Source organism: Sander vitreus, chromosome 11 (genome assembly GCF_031162955.1).
Source record: "Sander vitreus isolate 19-12246 chromosome 11, sanVit1, whole genome shotgun sequence".
Lineage (NCBI taxonomy): Eukaryota > Metazoa > Chordata > Actinopteri > Perciformes > Percidae > Sander > Sander vitreus.
In genome coordinates, this window is record NC_135865.1 from 27,813,753 (window position 1) to 27,838,539 (window position 24,787).

At 43.2% G+C, this 24,787-nt stretch overlaps 1 protein-coding gene across 3 annotated transcripts in view; it reads right to left on the reverse strand.

Annotated features, from left to right (window-relative positions):
* Positions 1–20,954: 20,954 nt before the first annotated feature.
* Positions 20,955–24,787, reverse strand: part of satb2 (SATB homeobox 2) — a 64,136-nt gene continuing 60,303 nt past the window's right edge. For 2 of the 3 annotated variants that reach the window (XM_078262625.1, XM_078262624.1), the window contains exons 13-14: positions 22,932–23,138; positions 20,955–22,472 (exon numbers count right to left, since the gene is read on the reverse strand). In XM_078262625.1, the coding sequence (XP_078118751.1) occupies positions 21,963–22,472; positions 22,932–23,138 (717 nt within the window). In that variant the 3' untranslated portion in view covers positions 20,955–21,962. The remainder of the gene's footprint in view (positions 22,473–22,931; positions 23,139–24,787) is intronic. The other variant, XM_078262623.1, reaches the window with a different exon arrangement.

A 24,787-nucleotide genomic window follows, 5' to 3' on the forward strand; every position in this document is an offset into this window, starting at 1 on the left:
GAGTGAGGGGACAATGGAGCGGGAGATTGGTCGGAGAATCGGCACAGCGGGTGCGGTATTACATTCAATTTATCGCACCGTTGTGACGAAAAGAGAGCTGAGCCAGAAGGCAAAGCTCTCAATCTACCGGTCAGTTTTCGTTCCTACCCTCACCTATGGTCATGAAGGCTGGGTCATGACCGAAAGAACAAGATCATGGGGACAAGAGGCCGAAATGGGTTTCCTCAGGAGGGTGGTTGGCGTCTCCCTTAGAGATAGGGTGAGAAGCTCAGTCATCCGTGAGGAGCTCAGAGTAGAGCCGCTGCTCCTTTGCGTGGAAAGGAGCCAGTTGAGGTGGTTCGGGCATCTGGTAAGGATGCCCCCTGGACGCCTCCCTAGGGAGGTGTTCCAGGCACGTCCAGCTGGGAGGAGGCCTCGGGGAAGACCCAGGACTAGGTGGAGGGATTATATCATATCTGCGACCCTTTTTTTGGTATTCATTGAAATATGCATTGAAAACAATTGGGTGAATTACCATAAAATGGGTCTCAGACATTCATGTCCCCCCTCGGGATCAATTGTGATTAGTTTGGTGAACTTTTCATCAAATCAACATTTTCAGTTTGTACAATACTTTGGTACAGTTCAGCAGTGTTGGGGAAGTTACTTTTAAAAAGTAGTGTTTGCTCGTTACTCGTTACTTCTTAAAAAAGTAATCCGTTACTTTACTTAGTTACCCCCTATGGAAAGTAACTTTTTACTTTACTCGTTACTTTTACGTTACTTTTAAAAGCATGCATCTCTGGCAGAGACTGAAGTTAATTATACAAAAACTATCTTTGACCATAAAGCCAATCTCTGGTTTATCAGTGAAGTGTCTGAACTCCACTGCAGACTGGATTCTCTACTCACAGAGTGACGGCTGATTCATTATGAGCGAGTCCAGCGTGGGTTGAATGCACATCAGCAGGTCATCGGCGTTACACGGTGTTAGTGTATACTATGTAATGTCTGTATCGACTTGTAGCGGTCGCGCAGCCACGATGGTCCGTGCATTGTCGTAGACACATGCAGCCTCTTTTTTGGAAATCCTTGCGTGTCCGTGCAACCGACACAAGTCCACAGCGGTCCGCTGCGTGTATGTATGAGCCCATCTCCACCGCATCCATCTGTGAGGTTGTCAGCTTTGTGTCTGCCTGGCTCAGAGCGCCGTCTAGCAAAAAGCCAAGAAGCTTAAAACGCTCTCAAAAGTTAGCTTTGGCTGCTTCTCGCTTGCCATGATTCCTCTGCTACCAGCCTCTGTCACGTCCCGTGTGGAGCTTGTGAGCGCGCAGATGAGAAGGCAGTGTCGCTGTCAAATCTGTCCCTGGGAAAAGTAACGTTGCGCCGGATTGAAAAAGGAACTACGTTTCGTTACTCAGACCTATTAGTTAGCATTTTTGTACATATGTAAACACTCTGTGTTGCGGTTCTTTTACCTGTGCATTGTGAACCTAACACGTTTCAGGTTCGTTTTGCCTTTTGTTGATGTATTTTAGCCCTGAGGCCCCATCAGAGCTCAAGTGCACCAGAAAGACATCTGAGTACTCTTTTAAGTCAGCTGACAACGTGAAGGCAAAACTAACTGAGTCCCTTTTCTGTCGGTCCACTTTTTGGTCCACTTACAGAGGACTAAGTTTGGTTCGTTTAAAGAGAGGACTATAATTAGTCTTGTTTGATCAGGACACACTTCTATCCTTTTCTATTCACTTCTCTTTGCTTGTATCTCTTTCTTTTCTCTTTCCCCCCATCGCAGAGTGTGTGTGTGTGTGTGTGTGTGTGTGTTTTGCTCTGTCAGCTGTTTAGCTATTTCAACGGAAGGAGCCCGTTATGTGACAGCTTGTGGTGATGAATATTGAATACACTGTGTGCCCATGTTAATTTCTGTGTTTGTGTGTGTGTGTGTGTGTGTGTGTGTGTGTGTGTGTGTTGCTTCGGTGAAATATGTGATTAGATCTGAATGATGATTTCTTGGGGAGGAAAATGCGTGCAATGCACTGTAGATGCTGCATGCTCATCTTGATTTTTGGTTTATACACACACACACACACACACACACACACACAGCTGCATTAGTTCACACACTGCGCTCATTACTTATTTTCACAGTGGTAAATATTTGAATGATTCTTGTTTATCTTTGTTCTGAATGAATAGCAGGGAACCAGAGGTGGAGGGACATGAGGTTCTGCCAATTTTACAGAATGATCGTTTGGGAATATTAAGATAAACAGACAGAGAGAATAAGTGACAGATGTCCGTTCAACCAGGACATGCTGCTCAATAGGCTACTGATGCAGTTAATGCCTAATTGAGAATTCACCACTGACGATCGCAAATGCTGAAACGAGAAGTTACTGACTGACAGCACGCTGCGGCCCGGCACGTTTTGGCCACTTAATGTGAAGACGTGAAATTATAAGGATAGGTTTGAGATGTGAGGATGACTCAGGAGCCTTAAAATGTGCGAAGTTTACTTTTGCAAAAATATTAATTTCAGCTGCTTTTTGACATTGTCACTGTAGGAAAAAGCCAGTCTGTTCTCATGAACCATTCGTATACATATAGCCTATGAAAAGTAAAGCACTGTTATTCGTATGTATTCCACTTATTTATTGCTGTATGCTCCACATTGACTGCCGCTGTATAAGAGCGCTCTGGTCCGCATAGAGAGGAGGTCGGGGGGGATGGCTGGGTCATAAAACACAAGCTGGCGAGCCGATTTTGCTAACCGGGGGAAACAAAAGACTTTCACCCAGCAAACCACAATCTTTTTTCTACACTTAACTAGTTGCTTTTTGGTGGCGAAACTTAACGGTCGTCGCCGCATGATGCTCACTTTTTGTAGGCTAAACTCAACTCCCCCGGCCACTGAAAGGACCGTCATCTTGCGGTGCCCTGAACCCGGCTCACAGTCACCTTTTGTCGGCTAGACTCAACTAGCAACAGCCGCTGATAATAGCGGTGCTCTGTAGCCAGCGTTACGTGACCAGCTGGCTGTCGCCTTATTTCATATTATAAGAATTGGTGTGAATAAGTTTTCGTACGATATCGTACAAACCCGTTAATGAGAATGTGTTGGAAAAGCACAGGTGTAAATAATGAATGAAATGATGGGGTCCTGGTATTGTTGCATTTTGGATCACTCCACACTGTCATGGTTTACTGGGACACTTGGAGACATGTGAAAAGTCCAAACGTCTGTTGAGGAAAAAAGCCAAAGAAATTGATATTATGTGCCAGACATTTTTTACAGAGTTTATTTGTGCTGACCAACAGGACACAGTGTCAGGAGGGCTCATACAGTGCAGTGTCAAATGGACATTTACCCCCTGGTGTTTTAATTTAAGTAGTTTATTGGTTTCCAGTACAGCAAAAGGTGGGACAGAATGAAGAAAAAAGGGGCAAACTAGTACCAGATTTGTATACAACCCTAACTTGTAACCCTAATCCAGTGCAACTTAGATCTAATGATAAATTTTTTTTTTTTTTACCAAAATAACTTAATATATAAAAAAATAATCTCAGCCAACTCTGTCAAATACAACACGGTCAACTTCACCACAGACTGTGGGTTGTAGCTGCAGCAGTAGTGGGCCAGTCACACATCAAAATGAATCAAAGAACGCTTGCGGTGATTGGCTGCGTGAAAAATCATACAAGTGGTCATTGTTTACTAGGTGTGGGTACAAAAAGAATTGAATGGAGGTATCGTTTGTCGATACTACTTGGTGCTGGGTTTTTTCAGTAGGTACCTTAAAGTCGAGTACCCAGCCCTACGAGCTAGTCTCTGTGTCTCTCTGCTGTTTAGTGTTGAGCCGGTAGTGTAAAGTGGGCCTGTAGAGGTTTCTAAATTACTTTGATTGAGATTTGTTCACTAGCATCAGTCTCTGCTCACCTGGGGCCCTATCTTGCACCCGGTGCATCGCAGCGTAAAGCCCAGTGCAAAGTGTCTTTGCTAGTTTAAGACCGACGCAGTTGTCAATTTCCCGTCCAGCGCCCGCGGTTGTTTAAATAGCAAATGCACCTGTGCCCATCTGTGCGCCCATGGGCGTGCTGGTTTTACAGGGAGGTGTGTTCAGGTGCATTCTTGACGTATTGCTATCTTGAGGCAGCGGGAAGTGATCGCGCCACTGACCAACAAAAACCTGTTCTAAAGTCAATAACGCAGCATTTCATTGTTATTTTAACAGCACATTAGTAAAATGTGCCTAGGCTCGTGCACGGCACGTGCACACTATGCTTGTTACACACACAGGGATGCGCAGCAGCACACACACATGCAGAAGATCAAAAATAAAAATATTGCAATGTGAAATAGTATTATATGATCTGCTCGCGCGCTTTCACTTCACACATGAGCAGATCAGTTTCTTCTCCTGAAAATCTCTCCTTCCTGCTCAGCAAATCTTCCATCATAACAGCAATGCTCCAAGGTACAAACGTGCCTGGCTTTTAAAGGGAATGGGAGATGATCTCTGATTGGTTTATTTCATGTTACGCCCAAAACACACCTATGAATTAATGAAGACACTAAGTACAACTCTTTTGAACCATGCGCCCGGCGCACGGACCCTTATTTCCACCATCAAACTAGCAAAAGTGGATTCATACACGCCCTAAACGCACCTGCGCCAGGTGCTTCACGCCGTATGCACTCTCACATTTCCAGGCCTTCCTCCACAGCGCTGCGGAGGAGGGTCTGGCTAGTCCACACAGCATTCCGGGATGGGAGAAAAACGTGCTCTGGTTTATTGTCATTTCTTTTAGCCAATCACAATCATGAATCACTAAAGCAACGGTGCCTCTGCAAAATAGCCTCTGGAAAAAACTTGTTTTGGTGGAACATGTGTACATTCAAAAGTTGTTGTAGTCGTGCAACAGAAAACTCAGATTGGACAGATAGTCTAGCTAGCTGTCTGGATTTACCCTGCAGAGATCTGAGGAGCAGTTAACCATAGTCCTCAGAAATCCACCGGAGGTTAGAACGCCAACACAAAGAAAGAGGAAGGTGACGGACATCCGGCCAAAAATGAGGGACTTCTGAAGGATCTTCCGGTGGCACCGGAGCAATCCAATAAATGAATCGTCGTCCCTATAGACTACTGCTCATCAGATCTTCTTTGCTATTTTCATCACTACCTCAGTCCGGCAGTTGTTCCAGTTTCTCTGTCAGGAAGCATCAGCACTGGGCGAAGTGGGGGCCGGCGCCCAGGGACGGCCCCGGGCGGCTCTGTCCTACACACACCTGGCTTCCTCTGCTCACCCAGAGCATCGGACCTCCACCGCACCCACCATCACAGCCTGAGGGAGACTGAGCTGTCCCCGAGGGGACTGAAGGCTGATCTTAAGGCCCCTGAGGTTCCTCTGTCTGAACCGATCAATCAGATCTGACACCTTCCACGGATGACGCAGTCGCACCAAGATCATTCAGCAACAACATGCATTTTGCCATCAAAATTAGACCAGTTGTTATAACCTTTTTAATGGCGAATTTTCTTTCACTTGAACTAAATCATCCTCATTAGCAGAACATGGTGCTCCAAACTCTGTTGGTTAGCCACTCTCTGATGTTCCTCTTTCAGGGTTATTCATATGAAAATGTTTAGGAAACCATGATGAATCACTTTTGCTTTAATAATGAATACATGTAGTTTAGCCAAACAGCCAAATGTGAGAACTGATTTACTAGGATAGGTTTATTTACGCTGGTAAAGACCCAACGACCACAAACCGAAAACTCAGAGACTTCTTCCCCAGGTGACTCCTTAAACTAATATTATCTTCATCCTTGCTTCGATGCGGCTCTGCTGGAACAATCCTCTCTGTGTGTGTGTGTGTGTGTGTGTGTGTGTGTGTGTGTGTGCGCGCGTGTGTGTGTGCGCGCGTGTGTGCGCGTGTATCCAAGACTTTGGTTTAAAGTGTTTGAGTAAATCCTTTGATGGATGAAATCATTACATTTGCCCTCATGTATATTTCATGTCCCAGTCCAGATTAGTTATTCCAGGGTTTAGAGAAATGCTGAGTGCGATTTATTTTTAATCACAGCAGCTGTTTGCCTTCTCATATTGAAAATCTCGCCTGACAAAGACCCAGATTGGATGAGACAAATCTGACCCAATGCGACCCACGCCATTTTTAATGCACACAGCATTCAACATTTTGCAGATGAAACCTCCCGTGGTTGAGTTTTTCTTCAGTTTCTGTGCTTCATACCAAATGAATCCACTCTCTCAAACACACATGTCCAATCAAACAAACACAACTGCGGTTTCCAGTCGCTCCGTCTCCCAAAGCAACATCTGAAAGTATTCTGATCAACTTGAAATGTCACAACCGCGTTCGCAGGATCCGACGAAAGGCTTTGTTAATCTTGCCGAAACATTTGGCTAATTGAATGTCTGCTGTTGTTTACTGTTAGTTTCCATGTTGCCCCTCGAGTGACTACCAGCGCTGCCTTCTGTTTCTTCGGTGCATTAGCGTTGACGTACAGCGCTGACGTGCCACGAGCCCAACAGCTGCCCCACCACTCTGCGGCTCCATGGCAAACTTCCCACAGGACATCGCTCCGTGAAAGCTCACGGCTCGCCCCTTTACTCTTCTCACATCTGCACATCTGCAACAGGACATTATTGGGTTACTTGTGGTGAACTCTGACAAAACGTTTCACGATGAAAATGTGAATATGTCATACAGTATGTAGAAAAAAGCGGGGAAAAAAGGTTGAAAAAAGGGACGGAAATGTCGAAAAAAGACAAACATTCAAAAAAAAGTGACAAAAACTTTTTTTTAAAGTGGAAAAAAGTTGAGGAAAAAAGCGAAAAACATTTTAAAAAAAAAATACAAGAAAGTGATAACAACATTAATGAAAGTGACACAACAAGCAACAAAAAAGTCGAGAAAAAAGTGCATACTTGCCTTTTTCACACCTGAATATTAGGTAATATGTACGTTCTTGATTCTCTGAGTCTATCCACACAGCGGGAGGCCACAGGTGTGTGAGCCCACTCTGCAGGGACCTCCCCTCTGACGCTGCATTGTGGGTAATAATAGTTAGCAGCAACAGCTGTGCTTCCCCCCCCCTCCTCCCTTCACCTCTAATGTTCTCTAATCATCCATCTATCAGGCCTAATACCCTGCAGTGGTGCCCTCACAGCTGTCGGAGGGGCCATGGGTATGGAGACACCTGTCAATCTCTCTCCCTCCCTCCCTCCCTCCCTCCCTCCCTCACACACACACACACACATTGAAACTGAAGCCAAAAAACTCAACCAAAAAATGACAATTTGATTACATTCTCAGAGAGGAAACACACAATTCGAACATCCCACTTTCACATGCTTTATGTATCAAGCTGATACCAGTTGAGACATGTCTTTACGTTGTGTGGCTGTAGGGGTTGTGCATCGGGAGAAAATGAGGAAAGTGTGTGTTTTTTGTCATAAAGCACACACTTTCAAAGTACAAAGAGGGAGGAAAAAAACAACTTTGAAACAGCACGTCATGGTTGTTTTCTGTTTTCTACCGACAGACAGTCAGATATGACGGCTCTGCTAGACTTTCCAAATGTTATTAGACAAAATGTATCAAATTCTGATCATACAAATGATCGTCATACATGAAATTAATTACACTCTCAACAACACATTCACAGTTTTCCTTTTCCAGTGACTGTGTACTGTAAAAAAAGCTTTTTGGGTGCGCCCGGACAGCTCAGTTGGTAGAGTGGGCGCCCATATATAGAGGTTTACTCCTTGACGCAGTGGGCTGTGTTCGACTCCAACCTGCAGCCCTTTGCTGCATGTCATTCCCCCCTCTCTCTCCCCCTTCATGTCTTTAGCTGTTCTGTCAAATTAAGGTTTAAAAATGCCCAAAAATTATCTTTAAAAGAAAAAGCTATTTGGGCCAGTGTGCGTTACGAGCTGCTGCTGGAAGTTGCATTACTGAGTGCAGCCACAACGCTACAGGCAACACCTAACAGTCTTTTTTTGTGCTTAAACCTTAACAAATCATAAACATGCCATTACTGATTTTTTTTTGTCCACAAGCTGTGAACATAACGATGCCACATCATCACCTTTTAAGTGGATATGATGAACTTTAGCAAACAGTTGCCTATTTATACGTACGGAACAACACTATCAGTCATTTAGAGTTGCGTGTATGGCCACCTGGTCAATGTAAATCCAATATTCACTCTGCTGTTTGCTGTGTTTTGGTCTCCACTTCCTGAGGGAAATATCTGACTCTTTAGCTGCTAAATGCTCCGGTATGTTCTAGTAGTGTGTGAGAGCGGTGCGAGGCCGGAAAACCAAAACAATGAGCTTAAAGATGCTATAAAGCTCCGTAGAGCTGAGGCAAACTGCAGAGTCACTGTGGGTTCATCACTACAAGCGACCCCCTATTTTACCTAACCACTACTGTAGTCATTTGATCCATCGATAATAGACTCTAACCATAACAGTGTCAGATCTGAAACCGGTTTTATTTGTGCAACAATGATTTGTGACAAAATAATGCCGTCCTGCCTAAAGGGCGGTCGGATCAGAAAACGCTTACATGTGTTGTTCGGGAGGGCAGCGACTTTGTTGTTTCATTTGGAGGACTTGTTCCAGTTACTGTTACATTGACTGTGGATTTACCTCATTAAGATTTGTCCCAAAATATAGTAAATATAGAAATATGTGGGAACTAGGGCTGTCAATGGACTACATTTTGAGTGTCCTAGTATACTTTATCTGTTCTTTCTTTCAATCATTTTACATTTAAAAAAATTAAAGGGATATTTCACCGTTGGAAAGCTGAATATATCTTTAAATTGGGTCACTTATGTAGTATAAATGTGAAAAAAAAAATGAAATTGGTGCCTTCTAGGCTGAAAAAAGCCAGGAAATATGTTTTTGGCTCATGTGGATGAAAGACACCAAATCCCAGAATGCACTTGCTTCGCTGCTCTGAGTCCAATCCCAAGCCACGCCTACTGTTTATAGACAGACAGACAGTGAGACGGTCAACTCAATTCAATTGTGTTTTATTGTCATTTCAACGTCATTTCAACCATATACACGAAACAACGTTTCACCGTGGCTCAAGTGGTTACACAATTAAAATATATAAAACCGACATTATGTAAAAACAACATACGAAACGGGCTACATTTAGTGCACACACATTATATGCTTCGTAAAATTCAGCTAACACACTAGCATTAGCGCTTGGTAGGCTGTAAACACAGAGCATAAATAAAGCCGTAAATTTGCGTGGAATGTAGAATGGTCGGCATCTAACAGTCACAAACTCCACCAGCGGTTAGCAGTTAGTTGGATACAAGCACCCCATGTCTGCAACGGTCCGTGTTAAAAAAGCCAACCTCCACTAGCTAGTCTTACCCGGTGACAGAGCAGCACTGTTGTTCAGCCATGTTTCCACAACAACAAAAACACAGCAGTCTCTGAACTTGCGTTGGGAGTTTCGTTGAAGTTGGATGTAGTCCAGTTTGTTGTCCAAAGAGACACTTGCAAGCAGGATTGATGGGACAGGTGGCCGGCTAGTGTTAGCTTTCCACCTAGCTCATACTCCTGCGTATGAGCTAGGAGTATGATCTAGGGACATCCTCCGCGTTTCACCGCTGAGGATACCCCCTTACCGGTTAGCGGCATTGAGCAACACCGCAGGCTGATATGCTGGTCTCCGTAGCAGGCAAAACTTGCGTAGTGTGTCGAGTATTCTGTCTGTAATAAAGTTTCCTGCATATTCTCCGATCTATACCAATGTATCCCGGTGGTACATGTGTGCGGTAGTTTGAATGCACATAATTGTTGTTCTAAAATTTCCTTCGGGATGGATAAATCTATCTATCTAACAGTTTCTGCTGAGAAGCTAAGCGAGGATTTAAGATGGCTGACACTCGTTTTTACCTCGGCAATCTCCGGAAAACCCCCCTATGGGCTATGCGGAAGTAGCTCCTAGTACTGGCTGTAGTCCGTTGCCTCTGGGCAAAAATCGTCGTTTTACGTCATCGGAAGATTTTTTCCCAGACCCACAATACAGAGATCTCTCCTCTCAGGGGGACATGAGGGAGGGAAGCACGGTCATTCAAAAATACTACCGTGTTTCTGCTGATACAAAGTTTAATGCTAAATCGGTGAAGTATCCCTTTAATTAAGAATGGTATGTAACATAGCAACTTAACTCAGACAACGGTTGACCATACAAACAATCAGGCTAACAGACAAGTAACAACAACAAAAGCAAACAAAAAAGGGGGGACATCAACACAAACATGAATTATCATCTTCCATTTTTACTACAATAACAGTGAGATGTTACATGTTGACTTTAGTCCTTGGGGATCACTTGGATCCAAAAGTTGCAAAACCTTCAAGGCCACGTCCACACGTACCAACACAATCTTTTTTTCCTCCATCTTCCCTGGCATTGTTTCAAGAATATTAGCATTTGTAAATGACTCAACACGCTACTTCATATTCCAGGCCTATAAGTGCCGCTGTTTCTGCTACAGAAATTCACCAAAAGATGGAGAAGAGGCGGAGCATGCGCATAAAGCTTGCGCGCTGTATACAAACAGACACTAGAAGAAGAAACAAAACACAAGAAGCAGCCTTTTTTGCTCAGCGTGGTGGCACAGGAGCATAATATTTGGCCCTAGTAACCCTAATAGGCTCAGTATGTTCTCCAGCAGGAACACAAGCATGTAGTCCGCCGTTGTTGTTATGAGACGTCGTTGCGGGATAAGAGGTCGAAGGCTAGAGGTCGAAGGGTGTGGCGATGACGTCATCGATATGCAAGTATGCGGCTTCGCCGTCTAAACGAAGACGCAAGGGCGGCGTTTTCGTTTTTTTTCAAAAAAGTGCGTCTTCGGGCAGTGCGTTTACAGGATTCGTTTGGACGATCGGCCAAAACGATGCAAAACGTGCGTTTGCACCAAAAAGCGTTTCCGTGTAGGTGGCCCCTTAATGATATCAGCATAGTCCTCTCCAAGAAAACCTATAATAGGGCTCCATACAGAAAACAATTTACTGTAAAAGGGATATTTTAAAGTTTTTAATGCTCAAGTGGTATTTGAGACTGGACGTTCTCCGTTTGTAACTCAATTCACATCGACAGTACATGCAAATGACTTTAGTCTTGTGGAAAACCGTGTGGAAGGGCTTTGAAACTCAACTTGCCATTCAAAGTACCCCTTTCTTGATCCATTTCTGCTCAAGGAGGTTTGTTTCTGCCAGCCATCCACTCCCGTTCACAGATGTATTATAAGACTCGCTCCCGTTCCGCTGTGTCGTTCTGCATCGTAACCTACTAGTAGATGAAGAGGATCAATGACTGTTGAGGACGGAAGTGCTAAGCTTCATTTGCCTTCAAAATAAATAAAAAAAATTAAATCCTTTTCAAAGTGAGGTCAAAGTAGCGGTCCCCCTAAGATTTCCCAGAAGCCAGAAGCCATCACCCAGGCGGATGCTCAGATCACAGCATCTCCGAGAACCACAGGCCTCTGGGTGGTCTCGCCGCGTCTAACCATGCAGACCTGACTCGCATCCAACTACTGACGGACCCGCTGTTTAACACTGGGAGGCTGATATGGGTTTAACTGCAGCGACACCCCGCAGGCTCTTCAGGCGCTTTATGACGCTTTAGTACGTGTGTGTGTGTGTGTGTGTGTTTGGGCCCATTACCCCCTTGCTCCGCTCCGTAAGAAATCCTGTCTGCTAATGACTACCAGCTCTATAGGACCCGAGGCAGGAGGGGGTTAAAGCCCACCAATTGAGCGAATAATGAGTTGAATTAGGAGATTTAGGGATGAGGTGGAAGGAGAAGGGGACGGGTGGTACTGAATGAAAACCAGAGGTGCTTACCGCAACGCTGCAGAGCAGAGCGGGCTGTGTGTCGGAGTGTAATGGGGGAGCGGGGGCGGTGGGGAGAAGGAATTCTGATACAGAGGTGGAAATCACTTTTCTGATTCGCAATCACTTCGTTCAGCTCGAAGGTTAGTAGTCACCGACGCAGTCGCAGTGATACATTCATGACAAGTGAACGCGTCATCTTTCAGAGGTATTTCTAGTGGGTACTGTACGACAGTAAGTGAACGCATCCCAGACTGTCATCCCAGTCTGTTAGTTCAAAAGAAGTTCAAGTATTTTGATGTTAATACTTTTGTACTTTTACTTAAATTAAATGTTTAATGCAGGACTTACTTGTAACAGAGTATTTTTCACAAGATAGGGTATAACTAGGGGTGTAAGTCACAAGTTTAATGAAGATATGATATTGTATTGATTCTTTGGACAACGATACAATATTTGCTGATATCACAAAGTCTGCCGCGATACGATTTAATTCAGGGGCCTGCCACCGATATGAGCTGATATCATTAATGACCATTTAACAATTTTATTCCTGAGCTTTTCCAGACATTTAAATGAAAAGCAATCTATTCTTTTTAATGAAAAGAATAAACATAAAGTGGGAATTTCAAAATAAATGTGCATCTTAAAGATGATATGCATTGATAGTTCTCTTTGCATCTATGTTATTTGGTCATTGAATCGATATATAGATCCAGATTGATTCAGATGTGTGGTTACACCCCTAGGTATTAGTTTAGTTTAGTTTAGTTGTATTTCTGTGTCATGCCAAACATTTTGGCCCATCCCACATGGGATTACAAGACACCACAAACTTATTTAGCAAACGTCTTATATACAAATCCTTCGGAGAAATACATGAATACAAATACATACATACACACACACATATATATACACACACACACACACACACACACACACACACACACACACACACACACAGTATATACAAACAACAAATCCTCATCTACAGATCATCTCGATAAAGAGCTTTTTTCCTCTTCTCCCAGACTTTCTCAAGATTACTGGCTAATTTCTGTTTCACATGTGAACAGCCATCTTAATCTTTGAGCATCATCCATGTTTACCAAATCAATCTCTGCTTTTATCTTACGAAACAAAAAAAGGACAGTAGAAAACAAAATGGAACTCATTTTCTATATCATTCAAACAACACATGGGACAGATCCGTTTTTTTCCTCTTCTACATAAACATATCGCCCTGTTTCAACAGTCAAAGGTAAAACACCAGATCTCACTCGAGCACATAGAGATCTTTGCCTTTTTGACAAATTATATACAACATAATTCTCTGTGCCATATTCAGGTTTTATCATCACAAAAGTATTACTACTTTCCAGTCCCTCCAGAAAAACGCGATTATGTGATCGCATAATTCAATGCATAATCAGCCAAAGTCCGAATTTGTGCGGGGGGGGCGCATTTTTTCAAATGTGCCGCACTTTTGCCGCATAAATTGCCGATTTCCGCGCACAAAATATGCGGGGCTTGCATGATTTCATAATCCCCGCATTTTCGTTGCAAAAAAGTCCCAAATATGTTAGCAGAAAGTTAAAAAATGTTGCGTTTACTTCACACAAGAGCAGCCATTTTCCCTGTTGCCATGGGAACGTAATGAAGTGACGTAATGAAGTGACGTAATTACGCGACGTGAACATCGAAAAGCTGCAAACCCCGCGATGAAGCCACGAGGAAACCGCAGTTTATGCAAGTTCCCGCAATTTTTGCAAGTTCCGAATGTGTTTGTAGCTTGAAACAAGCTAGCGCGGACCGCTGATTAGCTTACAACGCTAGTATTCGTGTACAGTGTAAAGTGTAAAGTAACAAAAAATTGCCGGTGCAACACAGATTTCTTCTTACTTAATAGTTTTATTTCTTAAGGTGCATAACTGTGACTAACGTTTCAATGTAGAGTTACATTTTCATCAGAGTCCTAGCTAGTATTCGGGGCACAGGGAAAGTAAAAACAAATCGCTTATTATACCACTAAAAAGGCTCAAAATATCACCACACTTCAACGAAATCACCACACTTCAACGGCAGCATAATGAGGGTCCCTAAATGTTAACCGAAGCATTGAGAACTTTGTAAGTGTAAACTGTCTGTACACTTACAAAGTTCTCAATACTTCAGTTAACATTTAGGTACCCTCATTTTGCTACCGTTGACGTGTGGTGATATTTTGAGCCTTTTTAGTGGTATAATAATTATTAATTTGTTTTTACGTTCCCTGTGCCCCGAATACTAGCGTTGTAAGCTAATCAGCGGTCCGCACTAGCTTGTTTCAAGCTACAAACACATTCGATTAGCATGAAAACATGTCCCAGAGAGCGACAGAGTGGGTACACATCTGTTAATAACCCCTAGGTTTGTTTTGCGCCGGAATTGTCCTTTAAAGATCTGAGTACTTCTTTCACCTCTGCTGTGATCTGCTCCACCGCTAAATGCTGCTTGTAGTCAGTTCACTTTAAAAACTCGCTGATAAAGATTTGCTCACACTTGTACCAAACACCTCTATTGTGATAGTCCCATAATGCCCATTTAGAGATGTGATATGCATTTTAATAACCGCCATGAGAAGGAGTCCAGACGGACCCAGAAATATTATTACTGGAACAAACGGTGAGGAAATAGATTTTGTGGGTGAGAAAATTTCCATTCAGATGAAGTTGTATTATTTTTGCATAATATTTGTTTGTTGGTTTTTAAACTGATGACTTTGGTCCATTAAAAGGAAAATGTGCGTCTCCGTGTTTATCGGTTTTGAGGAGGCCAGGCGACAGTTTGGTATTGTAATGTCCTGGAATATCCATAGAGGCCTCCTTAGTACATGTAACACAATTTTCAGTCCAGTTAGCTTTCAGCAGAACTGTCCGGTTTGAATAGAATTACCATTCAGAGTGAGTTGTTGGCCACTTATCAGCTTTATCTTGCATAATATTGTCCTTTACTTAAATGAGAACTCAGCAGAATTGACAGTTGCGAGTTGGCCTTGTCAAAGTTTATTTTTTAATTTCCATGGCACCCGTCTTTGGTAGGAGTGCTTTTAAAATGTTTTCTTTCGCTATATAAACACAGGAAGCTGCATTGTCATCCACAATTTCCAGTAAATTCCACCCGAGACAGCCTCTTGGGCAGTATTTTTTTCCATCACTGGTTTTCTGTGATTGCATAAATGTATAAATGAAGCAATATTTGGTTCCTGTGGCCACGTAGTTGAGTCGACCCAGCCTGCCCCCCCGCCCCTCCCTCCCTCCCTCCCTAAAGCCAAGCCCTATTCAAGTTTATAAACAATGCACAACATTGTTCAAAAGACAAGGCGCTCCGAAATAGTCTGGAAGCCTTTTGAAGATAATGAAACAAGCCATTCCAAGGTTAACTTGGACGGCTAAACATAAACTGTCAGAGTAGAATGATTCATGCTGAAAAAAAAAGATAGAAACGATAGATGACACATTTTCTGATTAATGAAAATATCAGGTGTAGCAATGAAATGAACAGCGTCTCCATTTCAAGAAGCTTCAGTGGATTTCTTTTCATTTCTCTTAAAGTCTTCTTGTGGCTTTGTCAGCTCAGTTTCGGCCTCGTTTTGCCTCCTGAAGCATGCAGCAGGGAGGCAGGCAGACAGGATATTTTTTTTAGGGAAAGTATGCGGAGACGTCGGTGTTCCTCAGCAGGTATAATTATCCCAGCGAGGCAGAGTCACAGGGTGAGCTGATTGTCTTCAGTTGGAGAAGGCAAGCTGAGTGGAAAACGCTTCTGCAGGAAGACCTCGACCCTTCCAGCTCATCACCAACACTCAGGCTCCATTGTTTAGTCCAACACACACACACACACACACACACACACACACACACACACACACACACACACACACACACACAAAATGCTTGACCCTTAGTGGCAGGTTAAACACCAAGATTGTTCTGCCCTGCCACACCTCATCAGAGTTGAAACTATTTAGAGAGGCAATTAGAGAGTGTGTGTGTGTGTGTGTGTGTGTGTGTGTGTGTGTGTGTGTGTGTGAGAGATTATTGTCCTAAGGTAGCCTGTCAGATGAGCTGTTTTATTTGACTTGTTTACTCAAGTTGAGTTTAGCTATGCCACATGGTTCCTAAATGACGAGCTACTGGTCCGTGTGTCTGTCATGGTTGTTTCTTAGTCGTTAAAAAGAAAAAAAATACATTTGTACGCTCACTTTTTCTTGCCTAAACTTAACCGTAACCTCCGCCGAAATGACCAGCGTCTTTCGGTGCTCTGTACTCGGCGCACAGTCACCTATTCTCGGGTAACTGAACCACGAACTATCGCTGACCTGACGGAGCAGCATGCGGAGCATCATAGCCGGTGTCGCAGAGCTCTGTAGCGGCTAAACACATCTACTAACTGCCGCTAATATGGCGAGCTGTGACGGAGGACTGTAGCCGTGTCACCAAGCTCTGTAGCGACTTAGGGCTCCTGCACACTGCCTGCGTGGCGTGAGCGTGTCCGTTTTTATTTCTGCTCCAGGTTAGAGCTTGCACACTGCCTGCGTGACACGCACGTCTCAGAACGCGTGCATGCTAGAAATAGGACCGACGCCTATTATTCACGCGACACGCAAGCCTTGTTGGAAGTGTTTCCAGGCAAAATAGAATAGGAAAAGATGTTTATATGTCATTTTGATACAAATACATTTAATAAATGACACTTTGATGTTTGAAAGTCTCTAGGTTTTGACATAATAAATTTAGATTTAAAAAGCAATAATTGCATGAAAACAGGTTGTTGACGAGTCCCGAAGCTCGAGTCCGAGTCAAGTCTGAAGTCTTTTGGGTCGAGTCGCAAGTCAAGTCTGAAGTCAGCTGTTTGTGCGACTTAAGGTCGACTGGAGTCCGAGTCTCAGACTCGAGTCCCCATCTCTGCTGAATGTTGAGGAAATGGTGGAAACCAAAGCCACAAAGAGACAGAGTTGTTACAGGATTTTCTTTTCTCGGCTAACTCTTCACTCATCAAAGACTTTGCCCGGGAAACCAAAAACTGCTTCAAATTGTTTGTTCTTTTTTGCTGCTTGAAGCCGTAGATTTGTGTTTTAGTTTAAAGGTTAAAGGCCTTTACACACCGGGGTGTAAAGGCTTTGCGTGATCCTTCGCATTGCGAATAAAGGCATGAACAAATAAAACACCAACATGGAGGCACGTAGTCCGAACTCAGAGCCGTCCAAGAGGACAAACTTTACTCCTTTCAACCTTGACAATCTCTTATATTTTTTTGTCAGCAAATCCACTGAAGGGGACCAAACCATCATACTGTTGTGTGCATCCAAAGCCTGAATTCATTCCTCTGTGCCTTAGAGCTCCATTGTTGTCCAGAAACAGTTAAAATCACATCAATGAGCCACACTGTTGCACTATTGATCATGTTCCTTCATTACTAAGGACTGTAGTTTATTTTAAATCGATCCCACACTGCTCTGCTGCTGTAAATACTCTCTGACTCACCAAATCTGCAGCTGAAAATAGTCCCTCCCGAAATGCACTATTTCCTTCTGTTTCAGTAACCTTTGCTAAATACTACAGTGTCCAGCTGTTACATACATTTGTGACCCATTTTAAAAAATGTGCGTCTTCAGTATGAACAAATAGGCTCGGGGCTGAGAGCCACAGACAGGGTAGTGAAGTCGGAAAAGTATTTCGAGACACACTAAGGCTACGTTCACAACGCAAGTCTTAATGCTTAATTCGGATTTTTTGCTCAGATCCGATTTTTTGTTTGGCCTATATCAGATTCCAGTGTGAACTGTTCGCGGTTTCGAGATGACCCGCATGCGCAAAAGAACAATGACAATGACATCAGACGCAGCACGCTGTTGCCCTAACGTTAGGGAGGTTATGGAGGATTTTATTTATTATTATTTATTACACTGCAGCCACGTTCTCCTGTGTCCCCGTTCTTCCATTTTGTTTGCTGTTTTTTCGGTTACGGTATGATCCTTCTAGTTTTGATTGAACTGAAGTATCTCCCCATACACTAATGAGGTCTAACCCCTCCCTCTCCCTCCATTGACTTGCTCCATCACTGTTCTCCATGTTGTAGGCCTAGTCAAGTTTTTAATGTCACTGTCTGTGTCTAGGGCTGACTCCCGCCGGCGCAGAATTGTGACAAATGTCGATGTAGATTGACGTAAAAGTGGCATCAAATACTTTTCAAACACTGTGGCCTCATTGAAAAAAATCTGACCTGGGTCCGATTCCGGACCACATACGAAGTGGTCTAAATCTGATTTGAAAAAATCAGATCTGGGCCAGATTTGAGTGTTCACACTACTTCTGAAGAAGTCAGATTCAGATTTGGACCACTTTTGCCTGCAGTCTGAACGCAGCCTAAGGCATCGTTGGTTTTGGCCTTTTCTTGTGATTTGCTGACAATAACAAAAATATAGAATATCACCAGCCTTATTCTTTTTAATAGAAAGTCTTTTATCTGAAAATACACCTGAATTAGACTGCTTTGTTCAACCAATGAACTTATTAGGGGTGTAAACATTCACTGGTCTCACGATTCAATTTGATTACGATTATCCTGTCAACAATTCAAATCGATTTGATTTCACGATGCGTCACCTCCTCAATATTATTATATATTGTTATACATGGTTTTCATCGAAAAATTCAAGCACTCAGATATATACTATATATAGATATAGATATATATCTATATATATATATATATATATAGATATATAAACTCCCCTTTTCATTGTATCTACTCTTAAAGGAACACACTGACTTATTGGGACTTTAACTTATTCACCGTATCCCCCAGAGTTTGATAAGTCCATACATACCCTTCTCATCTCTGTGGTGTTGTAACTCTGTCTGACGCACCCAGCGCTAGCTTAGCTTAGCACAGATCCTGGAGGTAATCGGTTCCATCTAGCCTACTGCTCCCAATAAGTGACAACATAACGCCAACATGTTCCTGTTTACATGTTGTGATTTGTATAGTCACAGCGTGTACAAATAACAAGGTCACATGAGACACAGCCATCTTCTAACCGTATACAAACTGGGAACTATATTCTCAGAAAGGCAAAGCACTGCTACTCTCTGCTACTTGGGCGGAGTGATCTGCTCACAGCACCTGAAGCCCCGTGGTGAGGAGCAGAGAGTTCGCCTGGAGTTCACTCAGAGGTGGATTAATAGAGTCAACAATTACTAGATAGTAAAGCATAGTGTGTCTTTGTGGTCCAGTGTGAGGATCCATAAAAAAAAAAGATAGTGAAATAAAGACAGACGATTTCTTTTGAATTCACAAATTTTAATTCACTTCAACGCTGGACGAACTAAGATTTCATTGGAACTGCATTTGAGTCTAACCCTGATTCCTGTCATACAGAAAAGCACAAATATCATCTGATACGGAGTGATTGGACCCGACGTAATCATTAAAAGGCAGGTCATCTGTTTTGAGTGTAGCAGCCGATAAGGATAGTCAAACAACATGGACACTAGCCATTCTCAGATCATTTTTTTAAACATACTGTATACTTGTACACAACTGACACCAAAAAAACCTTTATCTAATTCTTTTTAAATACTCCTGTGATTGAATTTGCCTGGCACAATGAACTGATTTCACTGAGTTGTCCAAAAGGAAGATAAAAAAAACAAAACAGCACTCTTCTGATACTCCAAACTGGCTCAAACACGTAAAGTCACTCAGCAAAAAATAAAAGTATATCAATAACAATTTATCCCGTGTTGGGTATTTACAGACATCAAACATGAAGAACATGAGTCAAACCTGCCACATTCTCTTTAATGGCTCAAAAAAGTAGATTGTCATCAACTGCAGCAAAATAGCTGCTTTCTTATTTAACTATTTCTCTCATTTGCTATTTTTGGGACAGAACTATAAAAAAAAATTAAAAAAAGGCATAATATAACATGACAGGACTTATTTTTTTTGTACCCAATAACACTCAGTAACTGCTTCTTTTTCTTTTCATTCACGCTCCGTTCCTTTTCTTCCTCTTTTTTTTTTTTTTTTTCTTTTTTTTTCCTTTTTTTTAGGGCAGAGCACTCTTAATGTCTCTTGTTTCCCAAACCACCGCCCAGTTTCTAAAAACCAATATTTAAAACCATGGAAATAAAAACTAAAAATAGCACGCAATGACAGCAATTCTAACCATAATAACAACAATAATAACAATAATGATAATAATAATCATGGATAAAGATAGCAATAAATAGGGTTGGTGAAGTTTAAGTGCGGGTAGGTGTGGTGAAACACAAGACTGTGGGCACCAATTAGAGCGAGGAAAAAGGGGGAGAGAGTGAGATGGAGAGAGGAGAGGACGAGTGGACTACCGCACATAAAGTGACTGATTGTTTGGTTGCTGAATCTCCGCTGCGTGTCCTTTCCTTTCCTGACATTTTTCTCGCCACACATACGCGGGGCGGTGCCAGGAAGGGTTTCAGAGTTGTGGGTATACAGTACACTGTCCGTCCACGCCACATCCTCTCGATGTCGGTCCACTTTCCTCCCGCCAAACTGTCATTTCACTGTCAGATTTAAACCTCGCACTGTTTTGTGAGCCTTGAGAGGAGAGATGGAGGGAGGGAGGGAGGGAGGGAGGGAGGCAAGAGTACATAAAATCCACAAAATATCAGTGTCTCCGTGAACAGTAAGTGCTAGATCGGACTGGTGATGATTCCGGAGTGTGACGTTAGGGTTGGGCATCGTTTTGATTTGAACAATTCTGATTCCAATTCTTCCTTTCGATTCTGCTTCTCATGATTCTCCATTTCGATTCTTTGATGGGTGGAGTTGAAACGAGTCACCTGCTTATTTCACAGACGGAAATTTTTTATTTTGATTAAATGGTGATTTACAGTTTTTACCGGTGGCCGCTATGGAAACCAAAACTTGCGCGTGTTAAATTTGGAAGCGATGATCGGATTCAAATCCAAATTTTCCAAACGATTCCATTGGAATAGTCATGCAAGTTGGAACCGTTTCTCGATGCCCAATCCTACATGACGGCGAGGCGAGGGCAGGTTGTGGTGGGGGGGGGGGGTCATTTCCTTTTTTTCCCCACGATAAGATGAAGCTTGGAGGATGAACAGCAAGTGCCGTCTGTCCACGTTTCTCAGGCAGGCAACAGCATTAGCTACATCCGTGTGTGTCCTGAGGATTCATAGGGATTGTAGAGGTCACGGAAAGCCCCCGGCATGTAGGGAGTTCGTCATAGGCTGCCTACACATGATAGGCGTTGCGCCGGCTGTTCCATTGATTTCCCTATGGGGAGGGCGGTGGCGCCCAACTATGCGTTGCGCTACCCCTGACGTCGTGCACCGCTCGGATTTGCCGCTGCTGCACTCAAAGTTCAAATTATCGCAACTTTGACCTATTTGCCGCTGACCTTTCCAAAGCGCAACCAATGAGATAACAGCATGCCGTTACCTAGCAACGGGAAATAGCTTCCTTGCCACCCTGGATGATGTTTACCTGCGCTGCGCTTTGCTCTCTGCGCCCTACCTAGCAGTGCGCAGAGAGCAAATCGCTTATCATGTTTAGGCAGCTTTGTGTGACTTTAAAGAGGAAGAACGGGAACAATTTCTGGCCGAAGCCGATGAAACCCTGCCTCTCCGGAGTGTCCTTTCTGGCGATTAGATTGAGAGAAAGTGTCGACACTTGGAGATTTTGTTGTTTAGGTTGTAGGCATGAGCAGCAATGGATTACCTGTTTATGAGAGTTATTTAAATGTGGATTGGGAACACTTTCTTTCACAGTTACACAAACGCTGCTGTGTCACAGCACTCTGCAAAGCTGCTGTCTTTTTGCTGAGGTAAATTTTACTCCCCACATCAGTCTGTCTGAGATCAAGTCCGTCTGGTTGTTTGAGCGACGTATACATTATTTCAGCGTGATGGTTTCTTGACGTTCCCCTCCTTTAATTCATGACCAGTTCCACAGCTTTTCCTTTATCTTGCTTTCTCTCCCTCTCTCTCTCTCTCTCTTTTTCTCTGTCCTCTCCTCTCTGTGTGTCAGTCTCTACCTCTGGTAGTCGGCCGGCTCTCTGGGACTGGATGAGGAGCTCCCGGGGCCCAGGGGGCCACCAGGCCGGCCGTGCCCCTTGTCCATTCCTTCCTCCTGAGCATTTTTGGTCCCTGAGGACGACTGGCTGGAGCTGGAGTTAGATTTGGAGCCGGAGGAGGCTGGCGGTGGCTGGTTCAGCCCTCCAGCGCTCCCACAATTCCCCTCTGTGGACTGGTAGATCTCCTCTGCTCCGTCCTCGCTGGACTCTGGGTCCTCTGAGCCCGAAAGCAGCTCCTCTTCTCTGTATTCGCTGACGTCCACACCTCCGCTGGCCGCAGCCCCCTCACCCAGCTCCTTGAGGCGGCCGTGGTGCTTGACGTGGTAGCGCTGGTTCTGGAAGAACTTGATGATGGTGTGTTTGGGCAGGTCGAGCTGCGCAGACAAGGTGTGGATGGCCTCCTGGTCCGGGTACAGGCCAACATCCTGGATGAAGCTCTGCAGGATACCCAAGGCCTCCAGGGAAATCTAAATATAGAAAGAGAATGTGAATTCAGTGTTAGTTTGGGGAAGACTTAGTTGCACATATTTGGTGCGGGGTTTAGGGTTCATTCATTAGGAAATTGTTACTTTTTTCAATAAAAAGAAAATGGAGTTTTACATTATCTGACCATTACTATCACCATATCTGTGTCTAAAACGTTGGAAAAGCTAGAGCAGATAACAAAAAAATACCACTCAAAAAGCTTGAAGACTAAACTTGTTAAAGATGTCCACTGTGGACAGACTATAATCATTAGATCTGAGAAAAGTCTTTTAGTAAGTTTTGATACTTACATCGATTTTTCATTCATTCTGCTTAGGTAGTGCCCAAAATGGCTCGGGTGCTACCCCTGAGCCCTGGAATTAAAACTAGTTCCAAAAGGCATAATAATCACTTCATGGGTCCTGGTGATAGTCCTAACAGAGAGAGTAGAATAACTGTACCTTAGTGCGTGATCGTGGCTTCTTGTTGCTCCCAGCACTGCCAACGGTGCCAGTTGGACAGCCGCCAGCAGCTCCTGCTCCTGCATTCTGTAAGCCCTCCTCGTTCACCGGGGCAGATAACTGCTCTTCACGCATCGGAGACACGCGGTGCTCCTTCATCGGTGCCGGGGGTGGCCTGTGAAGCGCCTGACGAGAAAGACAAAAGAGCTGATTGATTAATGGGGCACAGTGACCCCTGATCAAGACTGCAGCAGGAATTTATTCTGACAACAATGATACTTAATTTATGCATTTATGTTTGTTATTTTACCTAAATCCTGTGTCATCATCTAGATGCAGATACATACTTCTTAAAATATTATTTCCTGAGTGTAATCAAAGATTCTCTATTACCAAAGATTGTCAGTTGTCAATTGTCAAGGTGTCAATGGTATGAAACGGTACACACTGCCTCCCAAATGGGGCATGACCACGGTTGAAAGTGTACTGAATGTTGTGTGGATGGATTTAAAGTTAGTTATTTATTTTGCTAACATTAGATATTTACACGTCTAAAAGACATATTAAGCACTACGAACATTAGTTTTGTTAGGGCGTTCACGAATGTTAGTTGACGTTAGCTTATCAGTGTTGCCAGATCTCACGAGAGTTTGTAATTTTCTCCTAATGTGTTCGTCACTAAAATGCCATTTTAATTTCAGAATGTCCTGGAGATTCAGGTGTGTGAATAATGGCTCCAATATTTACTTTGGTGACTATGGGGCGAAAGTATCGCTCATAATCTGTGTTCACGTTCACTTCACTTCTCCCATTGGAATCAATACACTTAGGACCTGCTGCTGGTCTCCTAAAGAGGCGTGGCAGTGGAGAAACCCACGTGACACAGATATAGGAATGACTCAGAGTTGGGGCATCTCTGTTCTAAACTGTCTCTGGTATATTCTGTAGCTGACAGTAACCCTGTACGATGCAACACATCTTATAAAACCACCAGTAAGCTGTCCAGCACACAGTAGCCAGGGCTGCACAGAGGGTGAGAACATGTTTCACAGCTCACAGTGTCACGGTCTATTAACCAGCTCCAAGGCTGGCATTCAAACTGCCTTGTGTCCCGTATACCTTTGACCTAATGTGTGTAAGATTAGCTCCAGTAAAACGCCAACCACCTGTCTGCCACGAAGTCTCTTATTTACAAACTTATGACACCCCATCACTATTTAACCAGCCAACTCAACACCTCAGAGGCACAGAGTGTAGAGGGGAAGAAGAAATGTAATTGTTTTGGATTAGTACTTAGATTAGGTCAGGAACCACTACATTTGTTCTAGTTTGATAGCGAAAGTCAGGAACAAAAGCAAAATATGTAGAAAAAGTTGCTTGAATGAATTAAACTGTTTATGTATGAAAGTACCACAGTTGCAACTGTTGGTTTAGTTTCAGCACAAAGCAAGTTTATTTGTTTATTCAAAGAAAAAGGCAATTTGAAATGTTTTACATAAGCCGGCAGACTTATTACTCTAAAAGGCAAAAAAAGAATAAATTAATTAGATAACAACTGTAAATGTATTGAAAAGCAGTGGCAGGAAAGTGTTTAGCCTTGATTTAAGAGGATACTTTAAATTGCTCCAGTGTGCTCCAGATATTTGGTACATAGAAACAAAAATGTTTTGCTCTGCTTTGTTTTAAGAAACACAAAACAATGAACAAATAATAACAGTTAATATTACACAGGCAGATTAGAACCATGCGTGCTTTCTAAACAAGTTATAAAATGTCAACATCCTGGCAGCCAGAGGAGGTCTGACGACCAAAAACCACCAAAACAGTTATTTCAGGTTTATCTTTTTTCAACTGTA